Consider the following 24,848-nt stretch of genomic DNA (forward strand, 5'->3'; position numbering starts at 1 on the left):
TAAAGTTCATCAAACCATCCTAAGGAAAACGTGGACAGATATACTAGATAAATCAGTCCTGAATATAATATGCCACAAAAGAAGACAGCATGATCTTGGTTTGAATATTGAGTGAATGATGAAAATTTGGCACACAAAAACATCAGTTCCAACTTCTCATGTGGACCAGCTTGGAAAGGATGACTGCATGAAATAAACATTAAAACTTCTAAAAAGCTAAATGTTCTATTAAGTGCAGAGAAACAGCAAAATAACTTCAGATTCTTCAGCTGTAGCTACACCAGAACCTATAGGATAAAGTAAAAGAACGTGTACATAACTAGAATGTCACACAGCACCCTTTGTAGTTCATTACTGCATGTGAGAGTGTGCAGTATAGTCCTTAACTTATTGGAGGCACAACATATCTGGAACAATAAATCTGTGGGTCTTGCTTAGTTGTTTGGTTCAGCAAACTGTTAGAATACTATAGGACTGCTTCATCAGAACAGACCTGGGACTACACAGCAACATTTTAGGCTAGCAAGAATGTCTATAATTGTTTCAAAAACACAGACCCACCCAAACTATAGGATTACAAAGAAGTAACAGTATAAAAAGTTACCAATTGTCATAAGTGAGAAAATAAAAGGCAAAAAGTAAAAACAATATATAACCTTGTCATAGAAATTGCATTCATAAAGAGCTATTTGCATGTCAAAAGCTGGTATATTGATTTTCCTCACACATTAATTACTATAATTATAAATAGGGTGGCTTACAAAAACATGACGGAAATGAAAACAACAACTAAATACAATAAAAATTTCAGTTGAAATTAATTAGAAGCAGTGATTTAGTCAGGTAGTCATGGTAATGTGGGCTGCAATACTCAAGATGATGCTGATGGAATTGCACAACACTTTTAGATTTGATGAACACTGTGATATAAAATATCAGGATAAAACTGAAATCTAATTTAAAATATTTATCTATTTAAATGTGTTAAAGTTATTCCTGAAAGTGTGTGTGTGTGTGTGTGTGTGTGGGTGTGTGTGTGTGTGTGTGTGTGTGCGTGTGTAACAGAAATCTTCAAAATAGTAAATCACTAGGTACATTTCTATGTACTGATTCAAGAGAGTAAAGTTTTTCTCTTGCTTTCTCAAAAGACACATGTTGATTTGAACCTAATGAAATAAGTTCATGAAATAATCACCAACCACGGATATTTCAACTGTTTATAGTGAATAGCACATCCTCATTTTCAACCAGGTATACTGGATCATTAAAAATTACATTTGCATGAGGCAAATATTTAAAGCTTGTCAACTTTTTGGAGCTCAGATAAAATCTTCATATCATGTTACATATCCATCAAATTAATTCTGTATTCTTCAAGGATTGCCAAGTAACTTAAAAACTAACTCAGAGAATACTTTTAAAAAATGGCAAACAATCCTCAGAAAATATCTGATTAAATCTCAGAAGTTTGCATGATTAAACAGACCATCAAAGCAAAAACATGAAAATAGCTAATCATTTCTTTTAAAACCTTTGGAACACCAAAACCCAATGAAAATAATTGATCATAATTAAAAAAATAAATAAAATTCTAATCAGTTCAGATCAACTGAAAAGAACATAAACAAAAGGTGCAGTGGAATAATGGCAGACTGATAGAGAACCAGGACTTCAGTTTGGTACATGCACTCCTTCCTTTAGTATCAAAGCATAAAATGAAGTCCATGAACTGCTTGAATATCTCTCTGGATGTAGCTGATAGTTTATCTCGGTGATTTAATTAACTTTTATAACTGTATGAAGCATATGCCAATCGAAGACTGTTGAGCCTCACAGATGAGATGATGAAAAATCAAAACAAATGGCAATACGCTGTGTTGCTGTACATTACACACATGACAGTATGGAAGATGTATGTTAAAAACATTTTTATGTGAGTGTATATTTCTTGATATGAAAATATAACAATGATGGAAATGTTAGTGTCAGGTTATTCTTGATTAAGAAGATCTGTGATTAAAAGCATTCCAGACATGATCATATCAATTCTTACTTTTTCAAGCAAAGTGCACCCCAGACTTCTTTGTTCAATGTTTCATTTTTTAAAAGACAGTGAGGTTTAAGGCATGTTTGAATTATTTCTTACAAGTTAATCAACCATGCAGAGGCTTTCTCATTGGTTTCAGAAATATGTTTTTATGTATAGCAACTAGAATGTTATGCTTGATGCCTTTGTTACTGTACATACACTTTAAAGGCATGTATACATTTCAAATAATGAAAGATTGACAAGAGAAGAAAGCTTGATTTAGTAAATAAAATCTAACCTAGATAACTCCAAATAGATCAAAATATCAGATAACAATTTTTCTCTAGAACTTCAGAAACTGATTAGCTCCACAAATGCAATTATATACTTAAGCTTTTATTTAGCGAGGACACACACACGACAATAACAAAACTTAACTGAGAAACAGAACAGTAATAATTTTTGATAGCAGTGATTAAGTGATTGATGAAAGGTGTAAGTTAAAAGAAAAGTATCGGAAAAAAAAAAAAAAGATAGAGAAAAATGTTATTTCAATATGTAAGAGAAAGTTTGTGATGAAGGACACCATATTGAATATGAATATCAATAGATTTTGTTTCAGAGTAGAAAAAAAAAAAAAGATCAAGTTGCTGCTTGGCAACAAGTTTCTGAATTTTCCAATAATGGGAAAAATTAAGACAATAAGAAAAAGAGAATGGAAGGGTGGTGGAAATCAATAAATCTTTTAAACCTAAAATCTCAAATAATATGATTTAAAAAAAAAAAAAAAAAAAAGAATATACTTGCTGACTGGGTTTATCACTCCACCACTCAGGCAGCCCTGACCCACTCATCTCTCTTGTATTGTTCACTCACCCCTCCCCAGGCCTGCACTAATTCTTAATCTCAGTCCTTCTTCCTCAGGATATCAGCCCTTTGCAATTTTCCCTGCTCATGTCTTTGCTGCAAGTATTGACCTGCAACAGTTTAAGTGGATCATTAACTGTATCATGTTTACTGGTCTCAGAGGGCTTGAGCATTACCACTTACCCAAGACTCATCTTGAAAAAAAAAGAAACATTAACATTGGTAACTAAACCTGGTCATTTATGCTGGCATTGTTGTTTAAGTATGGTTACCCATACTGATAGTGGAAGCACAATGGCCCAGTGGTTAGGGCAGCTGACTCGCAGTCATAGGATCATGGTTTCGATTCCCAGACCTGGCGTTGTGAGTGTTTATTGAGCGAAAACACCTAAGGCTCCACGAGGCTCCGGCAGGGGATGGTGGCGAACCCTGCTGTACTCTTTCACCACAACTTTCTCTCACTCTTACTTCCTGTTTCTGTTGTGCCTGTAATTCAAAGGGTCAGCCTTGTCACACTGCGTCACGCTGAATCTCCCCGAGAACTATGTTAAGGGTACACGTGTCTGTGGAGTGCTCAACCACTTGCACGTTAATTTCACGAGCAGGCTGTTCCGTTGATCGGATCTACTGAAACCCTCGACGTCGTAAGCGATGGAGTGCCAACCCATACTGATAACACCAACTTAGATCAGTCCTATCCAATCTGAAAACACTTCTGTTAATGTAGCACCTCGGACCTCAACATTATGTATCTTTCAGCTTGGATACTTAACCAACAATAAATCAGCCAGCACTATTATTTGCTAACAGTTAGAGAATTAAATATCATTTTAACTTTAACTCTTACTTCAAACTGGAGTCAATTTATCATACTCCTTCCAACTAATACTTCTACAGAAGAAAAAGTTAATATTTTTTGCTTTTTTCAGTTACACCAAAACCTTCCTAAGTAATCTTCTGATCCAGTTCTCCTCTGTTAGTATTAAATGTATTATGCATTTAACTTCTCAGAAATGCAGCAGTTTATTACTTGTAACAGTATTTAAAAAAATGTAATTTGTTAATTTTAATTATCAATAATTTGTTCAATTTTCAAGAAAAAATGTAACAATTTCAAGAACACTTTTTTAAAAGCAACAAATGTTAACTTTTCTTCCATAGAAGATTAGGTTTAATTTAACTAAGCCTAATCAACAATTTAAAATAATTAGCTTATTAAAATGCTTCTTAAGGAATCCCGTTTTCACCCAGATTATTCTTTTCAAAACCTGCTTCTTACCAAGCTAGAAATATAACCTTTAAACAATTTCATATAAAAGTCAAACATTTCAAATATAACCAGTTCGTTTATATAAACTGCAGGAATACAATACAGTGCTGCTTCAAGAAATATCAAATAAACAACGAGATTTATTGAATTGAGAAAAATCTGAGCTATATAGCCAAAGGTAATATCAGCCATAGTTTAGCTATTTCAATTGTAGTTGCTATAAAGTAGGCATTTTTTTCAAAGCAAAACTAAAATACACTGATATATGCTTTAAATATAGAAGTTAATATACTTTAATGCTTCCTGCATAGGATTTATAGTGATGGAGAAATGAAGAAAGAAAATTGAAATGATAATAACAATAGTAATGCACAACCTCATAATCATGAATGAGAAACTAATATTAAGTAGGATAGTTATTACAGAAGTAATATAGACTAATGTAAGAGGCATTCCAAAAGAGTCAATATAAATGTAAAAAATATATTCAATTAGTTGAATGTACTTTTAAGATTTTAAGCGCTGTACCCAAGATATCCCATGAAAAGTAATTGTGAAAGTCTTAGGAATTAAAAGGTTAAACAAATTTTTTATAGTATAGACTTGTAGGATTCCAATCATTGGTTCATTTTCAGTAGAAAGATTTAAATCATAAAAGAAAAAAAAAAAAGACTGGTAATTTCTATTAAAATTCTTTATCTGAGGATGTGGGACAGCATATGGCCCTTTTAAGTTCTACTAAAATGGAGAAAGATCAATGGGAGGTTGGTACAATTTGTTTATTTTGAATTATTGTAGGGTAGTTGACAGAAGGAAACCAAGTGCAAGGTTCCAGATAAGAGAGAGAGAGAGGTTGGGTGTGAAAACGGATATACATTATGAAGGGATAGATGAATGGAAGGGAGGTTGATATAAAGTTAGAAAATCCAGAAAAGCAGAGGCAAGGGAGAACTGAGTTTAATATGAGACCAGTGGATGTTTCCTTGTAGATTGTGTTTGAGGAGCAGATATTGTTTGAGGCAGGCAAGCAATAATGTTAGTGTATTGGTACCCAGTAAATAGTTATCAGCCATACAGGGTTATTTGTTGGTGTTGAAGAAGTAACCAACATTACATCACAATTTTTGTGATATGTTGGTTACTGGGTCAAAATGAATACCCATGAGAAGTCGTAGGAAATAGTTAAACTTAAATATGCATCTGTGGAAAATATGATTTTAGGTGTAAATTTTTTCTTAAAGAAATGTACAGTGTCTGTAATGGTAATTTTTTTTAGAGCTTCAATCCTTAAGAGATATATATGAGAGTTCTACTGAAAGTAATGTAAAAGTGGGCATTGTTCAACTTGCACATATTGGCAGAGTAATCTTTCTTTAGAGTAACTCTTCTTCTTCGGAGGGATGCAGGCTGTCCAACATCCACAGAAGGCTACAGGTTGTCTATAGAGACGACTCCATTGACAAGAGCAATGTGCACAGATGGATGAAAAAGTTTAAAAAAATAGAAACCAGCATTTACTCTATACTGTGAGAGCCCATCAATAGTGACCACAGGCATGAATCATCAGTGGACAAAATGATTTGCATGGACAGACAAGTCATACTCTGTGAGCTTGCTGCATAACTGGACGGTAGTCACAATGCATTACAGAAGATGGCAGAAAACTTTGGTTATCACGAAATACAAAGTGGATACCTTGGCAGCTGACACCCAATTGGAAGGAGAGAAGAGTGGAAGGGTAGAAGTCTGCTCTGATCAGTTGATAGCATTTGAAGCCAATGAAGACATTTTGTTTTTGATCTGGTTGTCACCAGGTAAAATTTGGCTGTAGCTTTATGATCTGGAAACAAAGGCTCAGTCCATGAAATGGTGTTACTTCTCTTCTTTAAGGCCTAAAAAAATCAAGAGTTAGTGATTGGCATAGAAAGTCATGGTGCCTAGGATGACAAAGGCATTGTTCTTCTTGATTTTCTGCAACATTGCTGTACAATGAACAGCATGTAGTACATCGAGACACTCAAAAAGTTTAGAGAGGTCATTAGGAGGAAGGTAACAAGTTGGAATCTAAACACATCTTTGACAACAAATCAGGCAACTGGCAAATTATGGCTGATTGGTGGTCCTGTACAGCCTGGATTTGGTACTCTCTGACTCTTATCTGTTTGATCCAATGAAAGATAGTCTTCAAGAACAACAATTTGATGATACAGCTGCGAAGAAGTCAGTACAACATTGCACACCTGAATATTTGCAAAGAAGATTGGAGAGCTGGGCTAAATGATGGCATTAATGCATTGCTGGTGATAGAGACTATGTTGAGTTAGTATCTTTGTATAGAAGGAGGATTACTTCACCGATAAATGTGATTTGAATGACCTACATCAATTAATAAAAAATAATGCCCACTTTTGTATTATTTTTGGTAAGAACCATTGTACTTAATCCATAACAAATGAAGAATACTTTCAAAAGAGTTATCTGTGGGAAGCTTTTTCTGGACAGCTGTTTATGAAATGTGAATAATTTGCTGCTGCAAGATAAAATATTTTCTATTTCCTTATCTCAACTCTAACACCAAATAAATTATTGAGATTCAATGATTCATTAGAGTTATTAACGTCATTCTATTCACACTTTCTAATTGAGATAAAAATGATAAATGAAACCTTACTAAGATAAAACAGAAAATGAGAACTGTTACAATAAGTGAATATCCTATCTAGACATATTAGGAAAGAATGTCAAACCAACAATTTAAGATTTGAAAGTCATTAAGAAGCAATTTGAAAAAGTGTCAATGAGGTTAAGTTGGGAATTAGTCAACAATAAAAATACAATCCATGTAAATTAAACTAGATAACAAAATCTAGACCTGTACCTAGTCAGAAGACATCATTATTATTAATGTATGGTTGATGTTCTAAAGTTGGTTTAAGCAATGTTCAATAATAAACAACATGAAATTGTTTTAAAAAATGTGTTAAGACCCTTTTCCCTTTGCAGCTGTGGTGTTTTATAAAGTTAATTCTATTTTTTGTTACAGTACACAACTTATTTTCCATAATTAGTCAAGCCTGTCACTTGAAATAGAACAAATGAGTAGAGTTAACACAGAGGGTACATACGTAAAGATTGTATTGGTTCCAAACTGAAAAAGTATCACTGTGATACCTGCCAAAAAACGATAGTAGATAGAAAAAGGAAAAGATTTCTCTTATGGAATTAAACTTGTGCCTAGTTCGGAGGTATCAGTCTTTCCTCTCAAGAATTTCCTCCCAGCTCATGTCTTTCTTGTAAGGTATCAATTTGCAAATGAGAGCATTAAAGGCATAAGTTTCATCTGTTTCAGAGGGCCTACAAAGTCATGAGCATTGTCCCTTCAACAAGAACCAAGAAAGAAAAAGATGTGGAAAGCTTCTGTGTGGAAAACTCAACTTTCACAAGAGAAATTAGGAGTGTAAAAGTTAAAAATGGACATGATGATGACAGCAATGATGTTCAGAAATGTAAAAAGTGGTTTAGATACTGGAGCACATAAGCTCAAAAGCATTTTTTTAAAATTATACAATAAACAATGTATTATAAAACCTTAAAGCAAAGAATAATTCTCTAATGGCTTCAGAAATCTGCTTAATTGAAAAGTAAGAAGTTTTCTAGCCTCACATATAAAAGATTACTGTAAAAAGGGGTAAAAAAACATTTGCTCCAACAATTTGCATAAAATGTTCAAGTTTGCAAAACCTTGCTAAGAGGGGGGGGGGGGGGGAAATCATAACAGAAAATATGTAAATTTATAGATAGAATTCATCATCATCGTTTAACGTCCGCTTTCCATGCTAGCATGGGTTGGACGATTTGACTGAGGACTGGTGAAACCGGATGGCAACACCAGGCTCCAGTCTGATTTGGCAGAGTTTCTACAGCTGGATGCCCTTCCTAACGCCAACCACTCAGAGAGTGTAGTGGGTGCTTTTACGTGTCACCCGCACGAAAACGGCCACGCTCGAAATGGTGTCTTTTATGTGCCACCCGCACAAGCCAGTCCAGGGGCACTGGCAACGATCTCGCTCGAAAATCCTACAGGAGCCAGTCAGGCGGTACTGGCAACGGCCACGCTCAAAATGGTGCATCTCATGTGCCACCCGCACAAGAACCAGTCCAGGGGCACTGGCAACGATCTTACTTGGCTTGCCGGGTCTTCTCACGCACAGCCCATTTCCAAAGGTCTCGGTCCGTAGTCATCGCCTCGGTGAGGCCCAATGTACGAAGGTCTTGCCTCACCACCTCAGCCCAGGTCTTCCTGGGCCTACCTCTTCCACGGGTTCCCTCAACTGTTAGGGTGTGGCACTTTATCAAACAATTTATTAAAACGTGAAAGTGCAAAAGAAAACTAAGTGGTCTGTTTAGATTTATTTCCATGCCATATTTTTTTGCTATATCTTATAAATTAAGGCCTTTATTAATTTTTGATTTAATGCCATAGTGTGATGATAAGAATTAAGTGATATTGATGGATTTTAGATCATTTCTCCAGTATTCATTGTGATATAAGTCTTATTCTAATCAGCTTATGAAAATATAGACAACAGGAATTATTTGTCAAAAGGCCTCAAGCTACAGTGTTCTATAATCAAATACAACAGTTTGTAGTCATATAAATGATTTGGTCTTGGCATTTCATTCAGAAATTTTGAAAACATCTGCACAAACAACCATAAATCAAAACTAGGACAAATGTTAACAAATATTTAAGATTACTGATAAGAGCAAACAAAATTTCATTGATATAAACAAACAGTCTACTTTACAAATAACTTAAGTGGTATAATGAATTCAGACAAAAACATTTTTACTAAAGGGAGACAGGTACTGAAATTGAGAGAGTACTTGTCTGCCCAGTGGTTCCCAGAGAGGTGGAAAAAATTATGCAGAGAGTAGTGAACAATGCATTTATTTTAGGTCTATTATATAATGGTAAAAGTTATGGACAATAAGTATTAAAGTGTTTTAGGTGAATGTTCAGCAAAAAGGGTTAGTCTAGCCAATAACTAAATAAATTTGATCAGTAAAAGAGAATTACAACAACCAAAATATTAATTTCTTAGAGCACTGTAAGACTTGCAAGGCAGAAAATTGACAGATTCATTAGAGCATCAGATAAAATGGCTTGCAATATCTGTTTTGGCTCTTTGTGGCCTGAGATCAAACCTGGCTGTGGTCAACTTTGTATTTCATTGCACTGGATATTGATAAACTGAGATCAGTGGATTGGCAGAATTGTTAGAGCATTGAACAAGATATCTTTACAGTATCTATTCCGCTAATTTTTTTTTTTTTTTTTTTGAGTTCAAATTCTACGTAGAAGCCAGCATTAATCACCCAACCACAAGAGCATCCCATCCAACCCACAATTGGCCAACATAGACAGGCACATCTACAACCAGCATAGCTGAGAACAAGTGATGGCATGTTGAAACTTTCATCCAGCAACACACTGACAAAAGTTGAATGGAACTGACCTGCCACACAAATAATATAGAAAAGATAAACAAAACACCAGATAGAAAATATGAATCACTATAGTTAAGCATGGGAAAATATTCCAAAACCTTTTTAAATGATAATTAAGCTGCAGGAAATGAAATTCGTTCTTCAGTATATTAATACACACAAACACAAATTTACTTTATCATCTCTCTTTTCACTAGAGATTACACTCAGCAACCAATTATCTCTATATTTCCCCATTTTACATAACTCTTTCAATTTTAAGCCACCGAGGGAGCTTCAACACAACTAGTTCTGAAACAATGCACAGGTATCCAGGTGCACTACCAATTTTTATAATTTAAAGCTTTAAAAATCCACTCTAATATATGAACACTTTGAAAACTATTGTTCATAATTTTGTTATATACAAGTATGATTAACAAAAGAAAGCAAACAATCAGTTTTTAAATATATTTTTAAAAAATGTAACTTTAAAATAATTTTTGAAACTTTCCAAACAATATGTGATCTTCAGTTCAACACAAACTCAAAAGGATTGAGAACTGCTGCTCTGTAGTCTTTCTACCTGCTTGAAATATTGATAAAATCTTTTTTATACCACACCTTACCTTTCTTAAAGTTAGGTGACATAGGATAATATGGAAGATACATGATGGAACATATTTGATTATCTGTCTGCTGGATCAAGATTAATTTGGGGCTATACAAAACAACTTTTAAACATTCCAAACTCAAAAGTGTGCCAATAGTTGTTTCTGACTATTGCAAGATAATAAAACAATGTTGTTGGGTTGAGAACCAAACATGTCCTTTGTTTGTGATGTCACAAATTTCAAAATCTACTTCAGACACTGAAGACTCCAAAATTTAGTCTACTGCAAATTCTTTTTAAAACTATAAAATGATTCAACAACAACAGGTTGCATAGGACTTGTGCCTCTTATCAGATGGAGAAGAAGCTATCAATAAATTTCATATTTAATTTCAATGATAGGGCATGATCCCAAAATCAACAGCATATAGTAAACTTTTTATACTTAAAAATCAATTTTCTTATTTCATGCGAGTGTCATGTAAAAATATCCATGCCAGTGCAAAAAAAAAAAAAAAAAAAAAAAAAAAATGCACCCAGCACACTCTGTAAAGTGGCTGGTGTTAGAAAGGGTATTCAGTCATAAAAACCATGCCAAAGCAGACTGGTACCTGGTGCAGCCCTCCAGCTTTCCAGCCCTGGTCAAACTGTTCAACCCATGCCAGCACGGAAAACTGACATTAAATGACGATGAAGACTTAAAATCTTATGATATCACATACAAAAGGCATATTTGGTCCTCATAAAGCTGGAATGTTTCCCAGCACTCATAGCTTCAAAGGGACAACGTACATAAACTCATCTCAGAGACAGTATGATTATATACAGATTTTTGACTAAGATGCAGCTCTGGCAGAATTCCTGTTTCAGGACATGAATCATTGAACTACATTAGTTCAACAAGGTGAACCTATGTTGTTTCTTCTATTTTATGGATCTGGAGTTAATTTATTAATCCATAAACATAACACACTCAGATGACATTTCATAGTGATCATTATTTACGATGGAGTGAAAATAGTACCTCCAACACTAGGTTTCCTATTCAGGACCAGAAGCTAATTTAGATTTGAACAATTGTTGATACCCACTTTCCTCTTACAACACTGTCAGATGTGTCATATATCTGGACACCACACAAGATCATTTATCTGATAACTAAACTAACTCTAACCAATTGCTATTCAAGACACACAACACTAACTTATTGATATGTCTTTTCTTCTATCACAATTACAATGACTTCTGGTGCTTGTGCACCTTCCCCATTCCAAACACATCCAATGTATCAATTCCTCTTCCACTTGACAGCCTCTGGACAAGATCTCAACTAAATCCTTATCCCTGAGAACATTCGCCCTGCAAGGATCGTAAGTACTGATCCTCATCTTCAGACTAACTAATAAAAAAAAGTCCAAGTCAATCAAGGCAGAATTTATGTTTATATGACTATAGGCTCCAGTGTGTTACTAACAAGTACACACCAAAGATAAAAAACAGCCTTTTATGAGAATACAGAATATAACCTCCAGCAGGTTTTTTTTTCTCAGAATGAAGGCTGATTTTCTGTCCAGATTGATGTTCATTATTAAGCAATTTTAACATGAAATAACCACGATTTCAATTTTTAAAAGGGATCATCTTCTCCAAAAGATGCATCCCTGCTTTCTATCCGAAATGCAAAATACTGTTTAACCTACATTTGACAAATTTCTTTATGGAAATAAACTGTTCCTGAGAACTATTTACCTTACTTTAAAAGTATAGCAGTTATGAAGCTGCTTCAATTAGTTATAAAAGACTAAATGTTTCTCATGATTAAAAGGTGTTGAAACTGACGGAGACATTAGAAAGTTAGGTAAGATGATTTAAATATCTAGTTCACTGAATCATGTTAATCAGTTCAAGGTCGTTTCAGGAAGCGATCCTAAAATATCAAATTAAAGGATTTCCTTTTAAATGCTAAGTTCAGTAGTTCTCAAGCTGACAACTACTACACTCTCGTCATTCCCACCTCCCCCTATTAATGAGGAACAAAAAGAAAATTTATTAAACACGACGATTTGTCTGCTCCCTTTACAATCCGTCCATCCCCAACAACGAAAAACACTGGAGTAGTTAGCTGTACAGTACAGCACAATATTTCTTTTTCTAATCCTCTCTTTCAATTTCCAAACTTTTCCCGCCTAGTGTTTCATTCTTTACTAGTAGTTTCCATTCGATTTCTACTTTCTTTTTCGTTATCTAGAAACCATACGGTTTTTTTTCTCGTAACCAGAGCATGTGCTTATTTCATTCTTTCTCAGTCTTTACCAATATTCAAAATTACTTGAATTTAGAAAACCATTATACAGTAGATGAAAAATTATAAATCCGAACATACAAAAAGCACGTTACTTTCTTGAGGTACCATGACGTTAACTTGTATATTAAAAAAACAGGATACTGTTTGAAGTACACGTATCGATGAACAGGTCATAGTTGCACGGAACAAAGTGAATTTAGTACATTAATAATTGATCATCACAGCGTAAAAAACAAAAAACAAAAAAAACTCATACAGATAGATATAGAGATTGGCAAGGTAAGTAATGTCTTTTCTGAAAGACGAAACACCTTCAAATGAGCTATGAAAAATCTTGAATTTTTACAACAGCAACAATAATAAGGAACCGATGTAGTTATAATTGTGTAAGACAAAATAGGAGATCGACAATTTAAAATCCTTTATTCGCATTGTGGATTCCCTAATATCTCAACAGAAACGTCTACCTACAGATTACAAGAAAACCCCTATTTTCCCCTAAAGTTTTGCAACTAAGGAAGTATATCTTAAATGAACGAATGATAATAAAACATTTACAGTTATTTTCAACATTGGAATAATCCCCCCCCCCACCCGCAGAAAAAACCTGAAAGACAGAAGCAATAGCTTCGAAGTACAAGAGTGAAGGAGTAATAGCCATTGAATGGCACGTTGGCTAAGGTATTTGAATATAAATTTACTCATGCCAACTATCATACTATACCCTATATTGATATGCATGTAGTTGACGATTTTAACTTTCACGCATATTTACAGATGGTGTCACGCGAGTCTTTAAATTCTTAATTACTGGAGCTTTCTATATAAGTGCTTAAAGCTTAAGTATATATTTTTATAATTACGCTGCTTTTCTCTCGTTTTAAGAAACGATATATATAAGCAATTAATTATCTTATGTGAACTTACAGAATGTTACACAAATTAGAAAATAATTTCATACAAATCGAGCATGATTATCGAATTTCAGAAACAAATGAAGCAAGTTGAAACATGTAATTTACTAATTTAGCCGTAGGCCTATCCTGATCAAGTAAACTTTTGATCAAAGATATTCCAACCGTGGCCATCCATTCTTTTTGTGTATCGCGGACTATGTCCTTGAAGGTCGGATGTAATTTGAGGGTAATTTGGCTGCTATTTCTAGCAAGTCGAGAGACTGCAGAGAGGATCGTAGTTTCTAAGTCTTCAAAAAAGGAGTGTAAAAGACAAGTGAATCTAAAATAACAGGAAATTTGTTAAGAATTCAAATTTCTGCAATACTATGATATTTTACAAAGACACAAAGTCTCCGATTAATAAGGAAACTAAATATGACATTGTGGTATTGATATACTTAGGAGTTTACAGAATTATAGAGTTATTCCAGCAGGGAATAGAAACGGAATAACTGTACGGGCGAACTTTCACTTACATTACGATAACCTCAGAGATTTTTCACATAACGTTATATAATAAAAAGGATAGTAAAAAAATTGCTCTATTTTTGCTTATATTATTAAATAGGCAACCGAGAGAATGAGGAAGTGATCTAATAGATATCAGAAATTTGAATAGCCTTTTGCTTAATTGTGAAAAAGTGCGAGTGAATGAACAAAGCCGACAGAAAGTTAAAGTTAGCTTACTAAACATATATCGTCTGCATTAAAGTGAAACTGAACGAATGAATGAAACCCGAAACGTGATTTTATAGGGTTAGATTACAAAATTATGCATAATGTTTCAACATGTTCAATTAAGAAGAAGCAATGTGCATATTTCAGTTTTATTAAGAACCTCTAGAAACTCGCTTCAACATGAAATAATCTAATAAGAATTAGATATTCATAGACACGTGTAGTTAGGTTTAGTTATAAGTACAGTAGACAGAGAGAGGTAGAGATTAAAAAAAAAAGCACGAAAAACTGAAATTATGAGAAATGATAAATAAAATTGATTTTAAGGAAGTGTTAATGCGAATGGATAGAAAGAAAATTGCAGAGTACAACGGAAGAATAAAATGAAAGTAGATATAAAAATAAGAGTGCCTTACTTGTGGTTGTTGACATGAAAAGGCCGGACCCAGGCAACCAAACAAACAACTGTGGCCAGAAACAGAACGATGAAGTAATAAATACCTATCTTGACATAATACCTGAAGTGTCCACTAAATGAATACAGAACCGGTATGGTCAGTAAAACGAGAAGGAAAATCCAGAATATTATGTCCCAGAAACCCATATTTGTTGGGGTTTTAACAGAAACGTATAGAGAAAAATATCGAAGTTTATATCAGTTTTTTCTTGGTGTATATAATTTGTGGTAATTAAGTGTCCGTGTAAATACAGAAGGCCAAAGTGAGTTTTAACGACGTCACCGATTAATGGCTATAATAACAAACGTGTGGAGCTTAATAGTATTATCGAGCTGGTGGTGCATTGAATCGAAGGTAGTAGATTAAAATAGCTGGAGAAACAAGGTCAGGTCTGAAAAAGAAAAGCACAGCGAAACCGAGAGTAAGAAAGGACGACTTCGATTGAAGATAGTTCTTCAGGGTCTAGCGATTTGTCATACTTCTGTCGGAAGTATTCGGCAGTTTCCGCCTACCACTTCACGAACATAATTACAACAGCTGACGTTATCTCATTTCGCACTCGCGGTTTATATCGAAAGTATCTCGTATTTCTAAATCTCTCTTTTTGTTTTCTTCTAATTTAAATCTCTTCCATGTAATAATTAAAAGTTTAACTATTATTAAAATACAGTATTTTAGATGAGTACAATTTATTTTACAGATTTGAGGGATCTGCATTCGAGTTAAACAGCGGAATGTGTATGTGAAAGTAGCGGATTGGTTACTCATTCATTCTGAAAACTTGAGCACGAGGAAATGCATTTAAAAATTTCTCTGTGTCATTGGTTGTCACGAAAATTGAAGTGGAGTCAAGAGTAAAAAAAAGACAAATGTATATGTATATATATAGAGAGAGAACAACAATAAACATGAGTACATAATATATCATCAAGGAAACGAAATTCATGCACCAGGACACGAAAGATATTCCCTGCGTTATGAAAGTGTTGCGTCCCTGAAAATCTTGCCGGAGCGCGAATTGTGTAATGCGAAACCTATTTGTTCTTTAATGACCTGTGTTATAAACTGAGAGACGTTCCCATAGAATTTTCTTTTAGAAAGAAACAATACAGCCACTTTGATGCAGGAAACTATCGATTTCTAAACTTGGTATAAGTGTTCATAAATACATTTGAAGAGAAATACAATAATGAATAATACTGTTATATCATAGTACAGTACAAACTCACTGCGTATGATATTGAGGGCTGTGGGATGACAGATGGGAGATGGGGGAAGAGAAGTATTATCTTCTGCCCTGTAGATCATCAGTATCAGATGCAGGGTGAAGAACTTGTCCAAAGTTGTCTAAGACTAAAGGTATACTTTCTCTGTCTGCAATTCAATGTAAGAATAGTTCATCATAAACTCCTATCAATTTTCTATGTTCAAAATTAGGATCATTATCAACAAAGATTTGCAGACTTTCCTTCAATAAGTGCCAACCCTTTAGCCACATCTTTGCAATCAACTGGAGTGGGTGGAATTTGTCTTTTCTCCTTGTCCCACAGTTCACTCTTGTTCTTGCCTCATTAGTTCCTTTGTACACAAGCTTTTTTCCTAAGGGACTCTAGCAAATCAATCATCTATGACTACCAATTTATTATTTGTTAGTGTCACAAAATCTTACTGAACTTGATGTAAACTTTCTGCGAGTAAAAATCTTATATAGTTATAGATAATCTCGTTATGTTTTACAAACACAGTAAATAGCTAAGAGTTCCACATCATTTGTTGACATTATCCAGTGCAACTACAATGTTTAACTTTCCCTAAAGGTCCCTAACTATAAGTTTGTCCTCCCAATCAGCTACATTTTTTGAATGATTTGAAAGTTCTCAAATGATATGCCATAAAGTTAGAGCAAAGAAGTTGTACTATATTCTCAAGAATACATGCCACATACGCTTTATTAGAAATATAATTTAAGTTTACTGGGTGGTTTGGAACAGTGTCTGAAAGGGGCAATGCTTTGTTGGAAACATACCAGGACAAAGAGAAAGAGAGAGAGAGAGAGAGAGAGAGAAAAAAAAAACGTTTTGAAACCAGTTTTGGAAAATGCTTGTAGCCATCCAAACCCTCTTAACTGGACGCCTTCTCATAGGCAGATTAAACCTATCAGTACTTGAACACTCCTGGATTTTCATAGTAGGGATTTTAATTTCATGTAATAAACAGCATTTTCTCTTACATGAATATCAAATAATCTTTTGAGAACTTTAAAGCCTAGTACTAATTTTTATTCACTTGAAATAAAAATACTAGTTGGTATGAACTTCCAGAAGAAGCCAGTCTCATCAACAGTGCATATTTGTTCTGGCATGTAACCTCCTCTCGTATATTTTTCAATTTAGTAGGATAATTAGTTGCAGCTTCTGTATCAGTAATGATAGCTTCACCAGTCATTTTAATGTTGGGCAAATCAAGGAGCTGGCTAGCCTTTACTACATTAAAAAAATTTAAAAAGTCTTGTATCAGAAGTTGCACTTTCCTCTTTCTGCAAATCTTCATACAATCTTTTCAGTTCCACTTGAATGACAATCGTATTTATCAGCACATTATATCCTTTCTTATTATTGATTTGCATACTCAAGAGCAGTTCCAGTTTTAGCATCACTTCTGATCTATGAAAAGCCAATGTCTGGTATTTACTAAAGTAGCTGCTTAGACGAACTAATTTTATCTTTTTTTGTCTTGAAGTCACATAATGTTCCCACTATAGACATTGCAAGCGTCAATGTTTTTGCAATGTGGCTGCTTTTTTTTTTCATCTGCGTCAAACCTTTGAAACGCATCAAGTTTAATATCTAGTGTGACCCCTTTACACATTTTTCTCACACAAATGCCTTCACTTCCACTTGATTTCTGCTCTTTCCACTCAACTTGGGTAAGAGTAAGAGTATCTTACAAAATCCAACAAGAGTGATGACAGACATAAAAAAAAAAAATCCCCACAAATATTAAAATAAAAGAATCTGAGAAAAATCGTGATGTTGTGCATCGGAGAAGCAATAGAGAAATGCATTGTTATTGGCAGGCCATTGAAGTATGTTGACATGTTTATAACATCAAACCTAAACAATCTGTGTCAGTAGCGAAATGACTTACAAAGTCATTATGGATTTCCTTTTTGAACTATTCAAGTTATGTTGTTCTTATATCTGATGATTCTCTTCTAACCAAAGTTTTTTGTCATTCTGTAGGGACCTTTAGGTGTCATTCCATCTTTTCTTTTTAAAATCTTCTGCAAATGCACCAGATCTTAAGTTAATTCACCCTTTGAGAAAGTCTTAGGTAGGAGAATTTTTTTTTACTTTTGTTTACAAAACATTTTCTGTTTATGTTATAGGTTTTTGATTTTTTTGCATCACAGTGATATTTATAGAAAATATTTTGTGAAAGCAGAGTCACTCTTGGTTTGGAGTACATGTATTGCATTACATTGTTTATCATTGCTTTAGTATATTATATAATACTAGTTATAATTATTTTCTTTGAAGCATATTGACTAGAATTAAGTATAGAAGTCATATGATCAAACAAAATTTTGATATACTCCTGATAATACCAAATAATAAATATATCATCTGCATCTATTCATTGAGCTACTGAAAGTACTCCTGCTATTTTCAGAGATGAGTGAAGACCCAAGAAGACATGGGATGAAGTACTGAAGGATGATTTCAGGACACAGAACCTTATGACAAAGGACTGAGATATCTGGTGCTTTGTTGTATTCAAGAAGACCCATCCTCCTCAGCAGAAGTGTAAATGCAGCTCCCCCTGCTGAAGAGGATTAGTCTGTAAAAGCCCAGAACCAATGCCATGTAAAAAGCATCTATACCAGCATCATGTAAAAAGCACCCATGCCAGCGCCATGTAATAACACACCCTCTGGCACTATGTAAAAGTGCCTGAGCCAGTGTCATGTAAAAGGCACCCTGCACACTCTGTAAAGTGTTTGGTGTTAGGAAGGGCATCCAGCCATAGAAACTGAGTCAAATCAGACTGGAACCTGGTGCAGCTCTCTAGCTTGCCAGCTCTGGTCAATCTGTCTAACCCATGCCGGCATGGAAAATGAACGTTAAAGGATGATGAGTGATGATATATATATATATATGTATTCCATAAATATGTTGGCCACTATTTGCAGTACTAAGTAAGCCATTGCTATCTTTTCTTACTTATGGGTCTATCTTGTTTTCCATTCAGAAATTAAATATTATCCAGTGTCAAAATTATATAATCTGGCAGAATTTTTGTTCTTGAAGACTTCAATTTTCTTTCCATTCAGATATTTTTTCTATAGGAATAGGGTACCTGAAGATATGAATTGATGCAAGAAACAAAAGATTAACAATCTAGTAAGATGTGGCAGTGTGGTAAGAATTTTGCTTTCTAAGCACATATTACAGGTTCATTCCCACTGCATGGCACCTTGGGCAAGTGTCTTTTACTATAGCCTCAAGCTGACCAAAGCCTTGTGAGTTGATTTTGTTGATAGAAACTGAAAGAAGCCTGTTGTGTGTGTGTGTGTAAATATATATATACATACATACATACATACATATATATATGTATATATATATATATATATATATATATATATATATATATATATATATATATATATATATATATATATATATATATAGTGTGTGTGTGTGTATAGGTATATATACATATATATGTATATATACATGTATATATATATATATATATATATATATATATATATATATATATGTATATATATATATATATATATATATATATATATATATATATATATGTATATAATATATATATATATATATATATATATATATATATATATATATATATATATATATATATATATATATATGTATATATATGCATGTATACACACACACACACACACACACACATGTACATCCATATATGTGTATGTGTGTGTCTTTGTATTTGTGCTTGTTTCTCAATACTACTTGATAACCAGTGTTGGTGTGTTTATGTCCCTATAAATTAGTGGTTTGACAAAAGAGAATGACAAAATAAGTACCAGGCTTAAAAGTAAGAAAAGTACAGGGTTCAATTTGCTCAACCAAAATTCTTCAAGATGTCCCTCTATGGCCAGTTTAATGAGTGAAAGAAATAAAGGATAATAAACAAGGAAAAAAATCAGATTTATAACTACTATGGACTGGAATCTTACAAACTGTGGGTGCAATATAAAAAAAATATCAAAACTTTGCCAGAACAACTGAGTCTCTTTTGCTGCTGCTAAGCAGAAGTCAGAACTTTGCAATCACCATGAGACAAATCTCTTACTTAATCATCAAAGCCTCTTTGAAAGAGTTGATTTATAGAACAGAGAAATATGGAAGCAGGTAGGATAATTTGAAAAATTCAATGTATTATAGAATTCAGATGAGGATAATAATGTTTTAAGCATAGCACTGAAGGAACTGAAAGGTTTTATTAAAGAGAAGTTTTGCTCATTATATAGAAAGCTTTCTTCTGAATGTTGTCTTGGATGAGAATAATAAAAAGTTCTTCACCCCAAGATATAAGTAATATTCCTGCAAGAGGTTATAATTTGACTGTGTAAGTCCAAATGTAACTGTTATTCAATAGTTATTCAATACAAAAGCAGTGAGGTGGCAGAATTGTTAGCATGCTGGGCAAGATGCTTTGTGGCGTTTCATCTGTCTCTATATTGTCAGTTCAAATTCTACCAAGGTTGACTTTGCCTTTCATCCTTTTGGGGGTTGATAAAATAAGTACTAGTTGAGTACTGGAGTTGATGTAATTGATTTTAAGGCGGCAAACTGGCAGAAATATCAGCATGCCGGGCAAAATGCTTAGCGGTATTTCGTCTGCCATTACGTTCTGAGTTCAAATTCCGCCAAGGTCAACATTGCCTTTCATCCTTTCGGGTTCGATAAATTAAGTACCAGTTACACACTGGGGTCGATATAATCGGCTTAATCCCTTTGTCTGTCCTTGTTTTTCCACTCTATGTTTAGCCCCTTGTGGGCAATAAAGAAATAAGTAATTGATTTGGCCTCTCCTCACCAAAACTGCTACCTTGACCCAAAATTTGAAATTAATATTTTATTCAATACAAAAAAAGCTATTGGTTCTGAAGTAGCTCACCAGTTGTTCATAACTATTTCAAATTTATTTATTTATTTTTTTTTTTTACTTCAACATACAATGGGCAGAGAAGATAGAAATAAGTTGAAAGAAAGAAATATTTCGTTTTTGATATTTGAGCTGACTTTTGAGTTACCAGAGAAGCATGTTTTCTCCTATGCTTGCTTCAAGTTCATTAACTGTTCTTACAATGAAATTATTTGTTATAAACTTTATCTAGATACGTGTTGGTTTAAAATCATAATCACACCTTTCTTGCATATAGATTATCTATATATCTATTTATATTAAAATCTACTTTAACATTCTAGTCTAATTGAAAAAGAAAGAAAATGGATGTTGGGAACTGGATGTGGGAAAAACGGTTGTGTGATAAATGTTTGCAGTGAATTGAAAATAATTATGTTCATATTCTCACTGTTGTTGAATGGGCCATCATATTTGCAATAAAATAGGTGAGAGATAAATTGAAATAACCAATCAATAAGAAGCCAAAAATAGTACAATTCTGGTTTTTACAAACGGCTAATTAGTGATCAAATTGAAATTATAATTTGTGATAAGAAAGATGGAAGCCTACCGTGATAGATAACTGTAGGTCTTGTGTTGAATTACAGTATCTGAGTAGGAAACAAGAGAGCAGACATTATATACTTTAATACAGAAAAAGGAAAAATATTATGTGCTGAAGTTGCTTTTAAAGTTTTAAAAAAAGGTTACTTTTATATTGAGTTAGACAGTTGTATTTTGCTTAATTGTATGAGTTGTGCTTGTAGAATAATGATTGAAAGACATTTTTGAAAAAGTATGATATACCTTTAGAGAGTTTTATCTTTCATCTTTTTTTTACAATTATTTGAGAACTAGAGGGTACTTGTGAAAAATCCATTTATGATAATATTCAGTTTTATAGTTAGTTACTTGAAGCAAACTTGGATAAATACACATGAATACGCACACACACACATACACACACACACACATGTGCACACATACATGCACACACATATATACATGCATTCATTAACTTTATGGAGAGAGCTGTTGCGAGCTAAGGCAACTGGGTTCTAGCACTGCACTCTGTTTAGGATGGAGGCACTTTACTCTTATAGGAAACAATATAGAGATGTTTTCTGCACAAAAAAAAAACAAAGAAAAACAAGTTAAGTATGTGTAAACATACTTAATGTAGTGAGCCTAAGTAATTTTAATTAATTGCCAAATATCCCATATATTGCAGAAGAGAATTTAGCTCTCTTTAAAATGCATGAACCGATGCATATATTATTGAAGTTTAGTAGATTGGAACATTAAAACTCTTCATTTAGAATTAAAGCTTCTCAGTTTAATTCCAGTATATGTATCTAATTAGAAATAGAACTTTTGATAATGTTTGGAGCTTGAAACTGAGAAAAATAGTTTCTAAATGAAAATATGAAAAATGAAGTTAATAATCTGGAAAACTGTAATTATTGTTGTTTACTAATCATTACATTATTTATATTACATCTTACTAAAAGATACTATATTTATGATTAAAGCAGAATCTCTTTCAGTATTCTACAATCATATCCATATGATGTCATTTTGACATTAAGAACAACATAAAAGAAAATAAGAAGTGTTATTAATGTAAGAAACTAATTATTAGAAACGTTTATTGCTTGTACAGTTGTTAATACCAACATCCTAAATAATATAATTGTTTACAATTCATTTATATTTCATCATATATTTATTGAAAATAATTTATTTTTGCTTTTGCCCATTAAATCAATTATAATGTCAGACAATGAAGCCTTAACAACGAAAGGAAATGTAATATCTGGACAGAAATGAGATGTATATGTTTCACTGATTTTGATGTATTGAAGTGAATATAAATGAGCAAAAAAAAACAACTGATTAAAAACAAAAGCCTCAAGCATTGGCTGAAAGAAGGAAGTCTGTAGGATAACAATGGGCTGGTGAGAGTTGGAAGAAGAAATATATATTTCACTGGTTGTGGAGGGGTTACTATATGTGAACTGTGCAAAAAAAAAAAAAAAAAAAGAAAAATGAGATTAATACTTTAAAGAAAAATATGATAAAAAAAAAAGTAAGTGAAAAAAGGGGAGAAAGCAAATATATAACCATTATGTAAATTTATTGTCACTGTATTGATCAGAACAGCAGATGTTGTTATACACTCCTGGTCACAATGTGCTTCTTTGCATTGTTGTAAGCTTTTAAAGGATGCCACCCGATTGGCTAGGCAAGCAGGCCAACATTCTCCCTAAACAGAATGACAGTGTAGTGGGTGCTTTTATGTGCCACCGGCATGAGGGCCAGTCAGGCAGTACTTGCAACAGCCACGCACAAATGGTGTTTTTATATGCCACCTGCACAGGAGCCAGTCCAGCGACACTGGCAACGACCTTGCTTGAATATTTTTTTACATGCCACCAGCACAAGTGCCAGTAAGGTGATGCTGGTAACGATCATGCTTGAATGGTGCTTTTTACATGCCACCGGCATGGAAGCCATCGGATGGTGCTCTTAGCGCTCCACTAGCACAGATGCCAATTATTGAATTTGATTTCAATTTCAATTTCATACATAGCACATGACCATACCAGTGCAGTTGTATCTCTTGCACACCACATCTGATGCTTCTTATGTCCAACATTTCTCTTGGGGCCCTTACACTCTGTCGTGTGTGCACACTGACATTACACATCCAGCGGATCGTATGTGTGTATGTGTATTTGTGTTTGTCTCTTACCACTACTTGGCAACCAGCATTGATTTGTTTACATCCCCATAACTTAATGGTTCTGCAGAAGAGACTGATTGAATAAATACCAGGCTTAAGAAAAAAAGAAAACAAATCCTGGGGTGGTGGTGATGGTAGTGATTCATTTGGTTAAAACCCTTCAAGGCAATGCTCCAGCATGGCTGCAGTCCAATGACTGAAGCAAATAAAAGATAGAAGATAACTGTAATTTATTTCTTAGTTGAAAAACAAAAGCAAAACCTTGCAGCAATTATCTGCAACTCTGAAAGAAAAGGAAAATAACTTCAATAAATTAAGAAATAATTTCTGAAAGTTAACTTCTTTTTTTTAATCTTGTACAAACAAGATCTTTGAATGAGAAACTATGCATTTTTGCCATTCTAGCTCACATGGTTTTGTTTTCTTTCTAGTTCACAACATAAAAACAAGTTAATTCCTCAATTTAATTATTCCCTTAGATGAAACTTTCATGAGAATAACACATATATTAAAGAATTATTAATTTTTTTCTATGAGGTTGAGTCATTTTTTTGAGTTTATTGTGCAAGTTTATTGAAATGGCATTCATACCTTGCTGGTTATTAATTTACTAACACTAGGAGAATAAAAGGTATTGTTAACATCTGAAAAATTTGAATCCAGTAAATGAAAGCACAAACCATGTTAATATAAGGCATCCAGCCCCAGTCTCAACTCTGTTATCCTCACATTAAATTAATAATGAATTATTTTCCCTTGGTACAAAGTCCATATTTTGTATGAAGGGGAAGTACAGTTAATTGAGACAAGTCTAATTTATTATTGGTGCTTATTTTATTTATCATGTGGGGTGAAAAATCAAATTTGATTTGAAGTAAATTTGAATCTGTGAGACAGATATAATGTATCAAATCCACTATTGCTTGCTACTAAAATATAGTTCTACAAAATATAAAAAATTGTTATTATTATTATTATTATTATTATTATTATTATTGTTGTTGTTGTTATCATCATCATCATCATCATCATCATCATCATTATCATTATTATTATTATTATTATCATTTTTTTTTTAAGGTGGTGAGCTGGCTGAATTACTAGCATTCCAGAGAAAATGCCTAGTGGTATTTCATCTGCCTTTATGTTCTGAGTTCAAGTTCTGTTGAAGTCAACATTGCCTTTCATCCTTTTGGGGTCAATAAAATAAGTACCAGTTGAGTACTGGGGTTGATGTAATCAACTTA

General features: G+C 33.5%; 1 protein-coding gene across 1 annotated transcript in view; it reads right to left on the reverse strand.

The window, feature by feature from the left end:
* The window catches only part of LOC106878776 (1-acyl-sn-glycerol-3-phosphate acyltransferase alpha), a 71,632-nt gene extending 56,502 nt beyond the window's left edge, over positions 1-15,130 (reverse strand). Inside the window, exon 1 of the mRNA XM_014928105.3 lies at positions 14,625-15,130. Within this exon, the coding sequence (XP_014783591.1) occupies positions 14,625-14,812 (188 nt within the window). The 5' untranslated portion in view covers positions 14,813-15,130. The remainder of the gene's footprint in view (positions 1-14,624) is intronic.
* Positions 15,131-24,848: the final 9,718 nt, after the last annotated feature.

Source organism: Octopus bimaculoides, chromosome 2, assembly GCF_046866305.1.
Source record: "Octopus bimaculoides isolate indiv1 chromosome 2, ASM4686630v1, whole genome shotgun sequence".
NCBI lineage: Eukaryota > Metazoa > Mollusca > Cephalopoda > Octopoda > Octopodidae > Octopus > Octopus bimaculoides.